The sequence below is a fragment of the Haliaeetus albicilla genome, chromosome 2 (genome assembly GCF_947461875.1).
Source record: "Haliaeetus albicilla chromosome 2, bHalAlb1.1, whole genome shotgun sequence".
Classification (NCBI taxonomy): Eukaryota; Metazoa; Chordata; class Aves; order Accipitriformes; family Accipitridae; genus Haliaeetus; species Haliaeetus albicilla.
Window position 1 is genome coordinate 47,677,409 of NC_091484.1, and position 11,219 is coordinate 47,688,627.

General features: G+C 36.9%; 1 protein-coding gene across 2 annotated transcripts; it reads left to right on the plus strand.

The window, feature by feature from the left end:
• Positions 1-140: 140 nt before the first annotated feature.
• Positions 141-11,001, plus strand: AGR3 (anterior gradient 3, protein disulphide isomerase family member). 2 transcript variants are annotated; one of them, XM_069773983.1, is made up of 9 exons: positions 141-161; positions 281-397; positions 2,850-2,982; positions 5,212-5,275; positions 6,480-6,532; positions 7,184-7,260; positions 7,524-7,587; positions 8,657-8,740; positions 9,504-11,001. In XM_069773983.1, exons 3-9 carry the CDS (start codon positions 2,877-2,879, stop codon positions 9,551-9,553), a joined length of 498 nt encoding a protein of 165 aa, XP_069630084.1. In that variant the 5' UTR covers positions 141-161; positions 281-397; positions 2,850-2,876; the 3' UTR covers positions 9,554-11,001. The 2 variants fall into 2 exon arrangements, with proteins under 2 accessions (XP_069630084.1, XP_009919463.1); XM_009921161.2 differs by lacking the exon at positions 141-161 and having other exon boundaries at positions 178-397.
• The last annotated feature ends 218 nt before the right edge of the window (positions 11,002-11,219 follow it).

Sequence of the window (11,219 nt, forward strand, 5' to 3'; positions counted from 1 at the left end):
CAGTTCCAGCTTTCATTGGTGGTTTCTTTTTTCACTGGACATAAGCCAGACTCAAACTGTCTGAGGGGGGAAGTAGCAGACACACATAAGCCACTATTTATTTCCAGTCCTCATACAAGACACCTGATACAAGCCAAGACAAAAAGAAATCCAAGGATTCAGTGTATAAGCATGGGAACTCACAAAAGCAAAAGTTGGAGGGATGGCAGAAAAAGAAGGAGGAGGGTGGAAACACGTGAATTTCGTTTTCAGCTAAAAGGTTCCTCTCATTTTTTCCCAGGTGAATGTGCTGTTGTTGCACCTGGGCAGCTCAGGTGTTCTGTGCTTAAATCACACTGATTTTTAACTAACCAGTTCCAGAAAAAGGACCTTCCATCAGGAGAATTGATCGCTGCTGGTGAGCAAGTATTTCTCATTCTTAACTTTCCTTTATTACAGCAATGAGGTTTGGTTGACAAATGCATTACAAGCCTAGCTATACAAAAAAAGACAATTGACAGATACTTAGAGATTAGCTGGCAAAACATTTATTCTGACAGAGAGATGAAGGCAATCTATATAGTGTTGGCTGTCATTTTTTTCTCTTAATCAGTTAACTAGCATTGGATCATGTAACATCAAAAATTCAGAATATTGAATGTAAACTGCCTCCAGCTACAGCTCCCTAAATTATCCTTCTAAAACCCTATTGGTTTTCAGTAGGACGATAATCAATTATTTAAGCTTCAGATAATTAATCTTGTGACTTGAAGAGATGTACACTTTGATTTTTTTATGAATACATCACAAAAAAAAGAACTGATCCATGCATTCCATACCTGCTTTAGTGTGATTTCAAAGCCATAACTATTTATGTTTAAATAGCATTTTAACATGTCAATATAAATGCTAGATTTTATTGTTAACATCTAATAGGTAAACTGATTATAAGGGTAGTTATTAACTTTCACATAGAGTTGCTACAAATACTCATTCGTCAAGAGTACAGCAGTAGGGTGTACTGATCTGCTTTTGCTGACTGAAGTTAGTGGTCTGCACAAACATGGGAGAAAATCTGAATGGAATTTTTATTACTAAGAAATTCTCAACCCCCAGATTTAACTAAAAGTTATAGTCTCTCCTTAGAAAACACTGGAAAACTTCACATTTTCTTATTAAACATTGATAATCTCCAATCATCTAATTAATGTGCATAATTAGTAAGATCCAAAGGAGACTCTCTTCTAAAACTCAGTCAACACTAGCTAACATGAACAAGCCTAAGGAAGGATGTGAAACAAAGAACAACTTTAGAGCTGTGATGCCATGTGGGGGGGAAGGGAACTGTTGTGGACAAGTCTGAGGAGAAAAATGTTATAATGAATGTATTAATTACTTTAGCAACCTAGGAAAATTTCTTCAGAAATATATGATTCTTACTACACGATGATACTTAATTTTTTCTAGAATTTTGCACATTTTAACATGCAAATTTTTCTCCAGTCAATTGTACAGAATTCTTTACTTGTATTGAGATTGCCAGTTACTGGAAGTGGAGTTTGAATTTGTTCACTAGAAATTGAACTGTTAACAGTGATATTAGTTATGTTGAGACATTCATTGAAGTAAGGAAGCTGCTGCACTTCTTATGCCTCTCTGTCCTAAGGAGCATGAAGCATCTTCTTTGGCAGTGCTCAGGGCTGTATTTCCATACTAGATATCACTTTTAAACTCAAGTTTTAAATTTGCTTTATCAATACAGGCACAAGTGTTTGGGGGGATTTTTTTTTTTTTTTTTTTTTTTTTTGTATTTAAGTCAAAGCACTTTCTCAATGGGTCATCCTGGTAACTCCTAAAGCTCAACCTCTGAAAAGTGGAATCTCCAGCAAGAACTGATAAGCTCACTGGGTGGTATCGTGGGCTACATGCATTATATTTTTTTAACTTAGTTCACACCATCAGGTATCCACCTGAATATCAGAGCTTTAATGCCTAAAGATGATTGTACCGGGCAGAAAGACAACTCATCAATTAAAAAAAATTGGCTTTGTAATGCTTTTCCTCAAGCATTGCTTTCATTCTCTGATTTCTATCAAGACCAGAAGCTACTGAATTTCTTATAGTGTTCTTTGTCAGGAAGAGAAGCAAACATCTTCAGAACACTGAAACAGTCAGGAGCACAGATGGATTGTTTTATTCAGCAGGAGTTGAGCCGAGGGGAAAAATGGGGAAATTTTTTGAGTTTTCATTGTGAGAAACAGCTGGAAATTTCTTTGACATTTATCTCATAATCTTTAACATCCTGGTTCACAGAGTGCAGGCTAAAAAAAAAAAATCATGGCAATTTCAACATTCTGGAGGGATTTGCCCATTTAAAATGTATTATACCTGGAGGCAAATATTTGTCAATTTTCCTATTTTATTGAGGATATCATGAGACATCTTTTGAACAAAAAACCTACTATCCACAAAAAAGATCCCACGCTGTTACGTTTCACTGAAATTAAAAAACTAATAGAACAAACAAATAGTAGCACTATCATGAAATTGTCATAATTCAGTATTACAACATTGTACTAGTTCATAAAAATCAAATGCTGGGTGACCAGAAATGAACTGAAATGAACTTTGTTCCCCTGATCACACTGTAGTGAGAACCATCCCCTGCAGCCTAATTTTGACAGCTGAAAGCAGTGTTCTGTGATAAAATTACGCACCTCCATTTTGCACTTTTCTCACAAAGAAAGGCATTTCTAGAAATAACCAAAACCGTCTCCGTATTATAGATTGTCAGGATACCACTAACACATTGATTTACACTGCGCCAGGTGACAAATCCATGCAACTAAAGCTGTTGCTTTGTTTTCCAGTTTCTTTACTGCATTGAAAGGGAAATAATGGTCCATTCAACATTGGCCTTATCCCTCCTGCTAATTGCAGTCTCTTCCAACCTTGCGATGGCAATCAAAAAGGAAAAACGAGCACCTCAGACACTGTCAAGAGGTACTGTATATTTACTGTATGTAGTTACCTCTTTATCTTACCATATAGGTCAGCAAATGTTTTTATTTAGAATGTACATAGAAGCACATATATACTTACTGAGGTGTGTTTCGCTAGTGTAAAGTGACACTCCAAGTAGTGCATCTTCTCATTCCATGTCGTTTCACTCCGTCAGTTTGTTCTTAAGGATATGGCTGAGGGCCTCATATAACCTGCATAATTTATATAACTCACGGTGACCTAGCAGAAGCAAGTAACCTAAACTGAGTCTCTCAAATGAGGATGCACCTTTAGGACTATCAGTGAAAAAATACTCCTTCATATACTATTTAAAAGATATTTTATTACAGTTTCATAACTTCAGTTACTATGGAACTATTTTTCTACATACCCATTTTTATACACAGAACAAACTGTAGTATAGATTGTTAGGATACCACTAACACATTGATTTACACTGCACCAGGTGACGAACCCATGCAGCTAAACCTGTTGCTTTAGTTTGAGCCACTGGTGGATTTTTCTGTGTGATATTTTTCTTCTTTTGCTAGCACAGTCGTGCTTTGCAGTGAATAATTCACTTCCTTGTGGTACATAATTTTCAACTTGGATGTTAACTGAAGACCCTATTTTAAGTTATTTATGTCTGATGAATCCTTAGAAATACAAGCAGAGAAATAACTTACCAAGGTCTTTCCTCTTCTCCATCCTTCCTATCCTTTTGGGCCTATTCACCCCCAAAAATCTCCAGCTCCCTTTCTGACCTCTTCTGCAAGCTGTGCAAAGCCTACAGACTGCACAACTCACCTCTGAGATCGTCCCATACAAGGCACTGGCAAAGCCGCACCTGTCACAGAGATCCCATCTGAGCCTAATTGCTCAGGGAGCACTTGACAAAATGATGTGACACCTGGACTAACCAAAGAGAAATTGCAAATCACTTCTCGTAAGTGGTATCCCTGGAGAAAAGTTATAATCAATGTGGTATCTATTGCCTATCTTGCCTAGATCAGGGTTTATTTTTCTCAGTAAGCCTAAATGCATAAAAAGATAACAAAATCCTTAAATTCTGGCAATTTTGAAAAAAATAGTCACAGAAAACAAGTGTCAGTTTTCTAATTCTGATTTCAGGCCTTTTGGGATGCCTTGAGCGCTTTACCTGTAATTTTCACAGATCAGAGGGGAATACTTAAACCTGCTGCAAAATGACCCTTGCTGACTCCTCTGTGCAGTTACCTACGTCAGCAGTTGACTTCAGCCAGGGCTGGGAACACACTGGTCAACACGCCAGAATCCCACCATCAACCAGACAGATCTGTAATCAAAATCACTCTCCTGAAAGAAGAGATGACCAAGTAGCGTCACAAGCAATTGTTCTGTGAGAAAGCTAACAGCAAATCTCTACATAACCGGGGCTGGTCCAAGCGCTGTCCAGACAGCACAGAAGAAACAGAGCCTTAACCTGGTCCAGATCCAGAACTTGTTCTACAACTCCCATGAGGGTTGTCATGAATGGAGCAACACTGCCTGGGAGGCAGGGATCTACTACACAGGGGCTGGCGTCTTGGGATCTGAAGGCATGAAACCAACTAGGCAATTTGCTTTTTGAGATCCGTGTATCACTAGCTATGGATGAGCTATGAAGCTGATGATTCATTAGCATTTTGTTTCAGCGGAGCTTTTTATTTAACAGCCATTGTTTTATTAAATTATTCAATTAAATGAAGCACTTGCAACTCCAGGGGATTGAAATTCATTACTTGGGAGTTAAGTTTACAAGCCAAGACTGTTCTAACGACATTCATATTAAAGCTGATCTTATTTGAGCTGTCATATTTTATTTTTCTCTCTTTTATAAGCCAACTTTCTCTTTAAGCCCCAGGGTCTACATGAAATACAGAGCAGACAAGGTAGAGATATAAAGGATTTGAGTGCTGATTTAGGGACCTCTGAGTATTTAGAAAGATATCCAACAGGTTTGCCAAAGGAATTGAACTGGATACACAACCATCTGAGGGGTTTGGGGGGTTTTGGTAGTTGGGGTTTTTTTAAATCTTCCGGTGCACCTATCAGGAGATGTAGAATTAGCATATCCACAGCATTTGGGAACCTTTGACTAAAAAATCCAAATTCTATTTGTGTACAACTATTGATAAGTAAAGAAAAAAAAAGGAATTTGTTATGAGTTACTTGCCTGGCTACCAGTTAATCCTTTTGTTGTATTTCTAGGGTGGGGAGATGAAATTACCTGGGTACAAACTTATGAAGAAGGGCTTTATCAAGCGAAAAAAAGGTAAGAGATTAAAAAATAGTTTGTAAAACAAAGTTGTTAGTAATGCCTGAATATACTATAATGAAACAAAACAAAGAAACACTATGACAGATGATCTGCAGATCACCCAGTTAAATAAAACAGATTTTGTGTCTATAAATAAAAGCTGGTCTAGGGGTCTTATGACTCTGAAGCAACATCGTTTGCTGATAGTTTAACACTGTCCTTTCTTTGTCACAACACCATTGTTGTCATTTGATTAAGCAGTGATAAATAGCTATTAAAATTTTAAAAATACATCTGTTGTGGGTTTTTTTTAATATCATGTACCTCTGATTACTTCCTTAATCAACACCTGGAAATCAGTTATATTTTCTCTTGCATGGTGGTCTACTGCTTCTGAGGTTTTCCCCAACACACTTCATTAGTTGGCATATGTGCATGATGTACTCGCAGTTTCTCACTGCATTTTACAGCATAATAGTGTATGTAGCACGAGTTATTGTTAAATTGAAGGCAAATTATTTTTAAAATAAAAGGCAATTAATTTCATGTGCCCTATGTGAAAATGGCTAGAATTGAACAATTCTTGAGAGTGATAACAGATCAAGTATTAGTAACTGATTTACTGAGTAGTAACAGTAGTTTAAAAAAAAAAAAGACAAAATGCACGGAATTGTTTTATGTTTTGGCATCCAAATATATAAAATTTTGATACTTTACCACACTATTTACAGAAAAAAATAATTTACTGTATATCTGTTCAAGAAAGCTTGAAAGACATGAATCTTTTCATGGGAAGTATTTGATGATAAACCCAATTTTATAAAAATTATTTTATTCCAGTTCATACAGATTATTTTTATTTTCTTAATCATGGAGAACTTCACACCTAAGCACTATTAAATACCTCTTCAGCTTGATTATATACTAACTGGGAATGAAATTATGATGGCTCCGTTGTTTCTTTCTTCTAGAATCTCTTACTTTAGAAAACCTATTTAGATACAGAAACTCTATTTCTCTATTTCTTTCTTTTACAAAGGAATTATTTTCTTTTCCCTTGCTCAGAAATGTTTGTAATTCTTTACAGAATGCCTGTATGGTTTTACTGTGACTTAATATAATATTAAATGTAATTTGCCTTTTCTGATCTGCTAATAAAATCAACCATTTGCATACTTGTCAAATGATCTAACTACATGTTTTATTATTACTAATAAAGTAACAAGCCACTGATGGTAATTCATCATTTGGAAGACTGTCAATACTGCCAAGGTAATTTTGATTTTTTTTGGAGTGTTAAAATTTTGTGAATATTTTTATAAGAAACTGCACCTATCTATATATTTACCTTGCACTTACTGAAAATCATTTAAAGAAATAGGTTAATGAAAATGTATTTGAAAAGCTAAGGATTTATTACTGTTATTTACAAAAACTCCACTATAAAACTACCCAACAAAGAACATGAAAAATACTCAGTGCTGTTGTCCTGCTATCCCTAATGCAGCGCTCGTCAGTTTAAATTAAGAGACACAGATTTGCTACTGACTCATTGAACAGATTTAATATTGTTTGGCTCTCCTGAACTGGTAACTAAAGAAGGAGATGAGGACAGGGCTGCTGAAATCGATCTAATAAGAATTTTCTGAGAATAATGCACTTTTGTCAAGCTGAGACATGGTGTCCATTGAGACGACAGGCTTCATAAATAACAGAAAAGAGCTTCCATTTTCATAGCCGGGAGGTTGTACTGACATGGGTCAAAAAAACAAAAAGCAGTGATAGAGCCCTTAAGTGTCTCCTCAGGAATGTGCATCAGCAGAGATGGGAACAATGTGGCCAGTCTCTGGCCAATGTGGTGCCTAAACACAGATGGAGAGGCAGAGTTTGAGATGGACTTCAAAATGATCATGTCTTTTCTAGCCCTGAAGAAAGCTTTTGCAGAAAATGAAGAGATACAGGAAATGGCCCAAAATAACTTCATTATGCTGAATCTCATGGTATGAAGGGTTTGGGGCGATTTGACTGGTATCTTTTTTTTTTGGCCTGTGTTTTCTCTTTCTTTGTCTTGCTTTTTCATGTCATATTAGCTAAATATCTCTGGCATTTCAGTTACACGTAAGTACAGGCATGTGCATGTGTATCCACATACAAGTAGTACCTTTTCTGGTTTTGTCCTCTGGTAAAAGACTATTCACTGGTGGTACTACGTCAGCAAAATTTACAGAAATATTTTGATAACTAGCTTTAATTTCTCTGCCAGCATGAAACCACAGATAAAAACCTGTCTCCTGATGGACAATATGTGCCTCGAATCATGTTTGTAGGTATGTATAATATTTACGTATCTTCAAAGACATGATATCAGAATCTACACCAGTGTCCTCCTTTGCAGACATCAAAATGGTTCATTTTGCAAAAATAAAATAGCTCAAAATTTATCATTACCATGGCATTAGTCTGGAACTTGGCAAATCTGAGTTCAGTTCTCCCTCTGTCGCAGGCTTTCACCCTCGTAAACTTCCTCAGGTTACAGGTATGTTCTGGAGGGTACATAATTTGTGCTTGGGGGCAAGATGCTTAAATTTCTGTTAGCATCTGAGCATTTGCTCTCCATGCTTCTTGCTAGTGCTGTTTTCAGACAAAGTTTACTGAAAGCAGTCAAATATCTGACTGAATGTAGATGTCTACAGTGCGGACATTGCCACAGAGCAAGTCAATAGTCAGTGGCATCTAAGGAATGATTTATCCCATCGTAAAGTTGACTTCTGGAATAGATCAAATTAATCATGCCCCAGAGTGCCTGTTCCTTTTCACTGACTGTACAGGGAGCCTAGAGTAACTAGCTCCGTGGTGGCATCCAAAGTTAGGTGAGATGAAGCCCACACTCAGACAGAGAGCAATGTAGTAACGGGAGTCAGTTAATTAACAAAAAGCTTTGAAGGGGAACTGGGAGACGAGATGTCCACAACAGCTTGCTCCCATGATGTGAACATTAACAATCACAAGATTTTCATTCTGAAGGCTCTAGGTAGGTCATGCTAATATTGCATTAGATATACATGACCCTCACTATGTGTGCATCCAGTCAAACTGTCCTCTCCTGATGTAACCCCAGAACTTGTAAAACAGGATGGTTTTCTTTAAATAGGGATTAAATACATGTGTAATCTATCACTTAAAAATAGCTGCATAATATAAAAATAAGCATTAGCTTTTGTTCAGGATTTCTCCAATTAAAGACCAGTTGGTTGGAACAGAGCATAATGGCCTAGCAATTGCCTCATTGATGAAATCAAAACACCTCAGAAACAGGGCTGTCAAAGTAGTGCCACAGACACCGCCCTCAGCTGTTGTGGGAATGGAAAGCAGGGTTGAATACAATTATTTTTCCAGATCCATCTCTCACAGTAAGAGCTGATATCACAGGAAGATACTCCAACCGGCTTTACACTTATGAACCACAAGACATACCATTCTGTAAGTGCCCTCTTTGTTGTGTTACTTTGCATTTCACATTGTAAGCAGCCAGCTACACCCCATCCCAATCATTTGTGCTTGAGAATCTGTTGAGATCTCAAAGTAATGAATAAAGACTGTGAGTGACCATTTGCAATAAATTATAATAGTCTAACCTGTTTTAGCAAAAGACTTAAGCACAACTATTGTCCCATTGAATTTATTGGGACTATTCGGGTAAGACAAATTGAAAGATCATGGGTGAGAACTTTCAGGATCAAGATCTGAGCAGTTTGCTGGGAAACAGTGAATGTCACTATGCTGAAAGGTATCCAGCTGCGCAGTGTAAACAGCCAGTGGTGGGAGGGAATTGGTAGAGAAATGCTGGTGATTACCTGAGTACCGCCTAACACCCATATTTCAGAAAAGAATGTGATTTTTCAGGTTGAGCTAGTCCTTACTCTATACCATCTATCTGACACCAGTGCGGTATCTCCCCACAAATATGCACATCATCTGATTACCAGACTTGCTATTGAGAAATGAGGGACTTGAAAGGAGTCTTGTCAAATCCCTTTAAGTTAAACATTTTGATTCATGAAACTTTTAACCTTCTGCTTTAGTATCAATGCCAGAATTTTCACAATAGAAAGCTCTAAAATAGAATGTGTGATCATAAATTAATTTCAGTGTAAACAGTTTACTAATCAAACTAGGTGGGTTTTTTAATTGTACAAATGCACTTTAAGTATGTTTTTACAGTTCTTATTCATTTTTCTTTCAGTAATAGAGAACATGAAGAAAGCACTACGCCTCATTCAGACAGAATTGTAACCAGCAACGGTGAAATGACCATAGCCTCTACGAGGTGAAGCTGCACTAGGAAACATAACTTTTTAAATATTTTAGTTAACCTCTCTGTCTCTACTAGCATTTTGAACTCTTACCAAGCAGCTTTGGTATGTCAGATTTCATAAGGAATTTATATGTTCAACTTGAAGAACAAACATAGAAAGACTATTGCGCCCTTTTGGAAAATAAGAGGAGAAATCTATTAATCACTTTGAAATTAGTTATCTGAATAACTGAAAGTGATGGTTTAAGGTGCAGCAACTTTGAGCTGTATTTTATCAGTCCAACTACGACTTTAAGTCAGCTATGACTTCTGACCGAGAGTTATAACCATTCTTTTTTATGTCTATTTGCAATTTATTATATAAGTTAATAGCTGCATCTCAGCTCCTAATTTTTATGTTTATTGCAAGAAGCTTATAAGCCATTAGTGTACCTCTGCTTTATGCACTTATTTCTCATTAAAGGAAAAGAAACTTTACTGGCAAATCAGACAGGAAGGCTCTTCCTATAGATTTTGGAATAGCTTATATAGAAAAAAACAGTGATCTGGGCTTAGCTTTCTTCTGTGTAATTCTTTAACTATAATTCTGATAGCTGAAAACAGAACAGATATTTCACGCTGAGCACGTGGCCTCAGTGAGGTGATAATCATCAAATAGCAACTACAGGTTTTGCTATGATAAAGATACAGTGAAGCAAGAGAGATGGAAAGAGATAGTCCCAGAACTCCCCTCCTGAGGCTAAGTGATGCTTGTAAAGTCTGGTATGGGAAAAATGAGCAGGCTTGTCCTAGCTCTTTTCATTTAAATGGCACTTGAGTCATGTGAAGCTCATCCCAGGTCATTCCCTCTTTTTCTGTAGCATCCCAACCCAGACATCACAGTGGCAGCTTAGTGAGGGGATCTGTACATCCAAAGTCTTCACAAAATTTCCCCAGGATCACCGTATGCAAAGGCAGACACCTATTTTGAGTAAAAAGCTGAGTCAGTTGAAAGTTTGTTATCCTAGCAATGCGCTTTTTCATTAGAGCGAGATATTAAGAGATTCATCTGCAGTAAGAGCATGTAAGTTATGTTACGTGCAAAGCACCGGTGTCACTTGTTTTTGCCACCTGCCACTTCCTATGATGCTGCCTGTATACACGTTTAAAAGATGAAGGAAGGATCTTTGAGGGACACCTTTGCTAATTCACAATATCTAGTATTAATTTGTCATGAATGAGTTATATTGCACCTATCTATGTCTTCATAATTATGTAAAATTTGGATATAAGCATAAATTCCAACAGAGTGGTGATAAATGACCTGTACACTAAGAGAAAAAAATTCTTGTATTAGTCATGAACAATATATTGTCTTCATAATCAGTTAAATGATTTTTTTAACCTATGGGAAAATGCTAGAAACCAAATTAAACAGGTAATCACATTCCTTTGAGTTGTGTTTAGCTCTGCTCATTTATGTCTGTATCTGTTCCATATTTGGCAACATTTCCCAGTCTGTGGGGATACCCTCTTTTGAGCACGCCAGAGATGTTCATGAGAAAGGGATATGAGGTCGCTGCCAGAGATGACACAGGAGATAGCCATGGCAGCACTTTCAAAACAGAGTCAAGAGATTTATTTTGGAGAGAAGCACAGCACAAA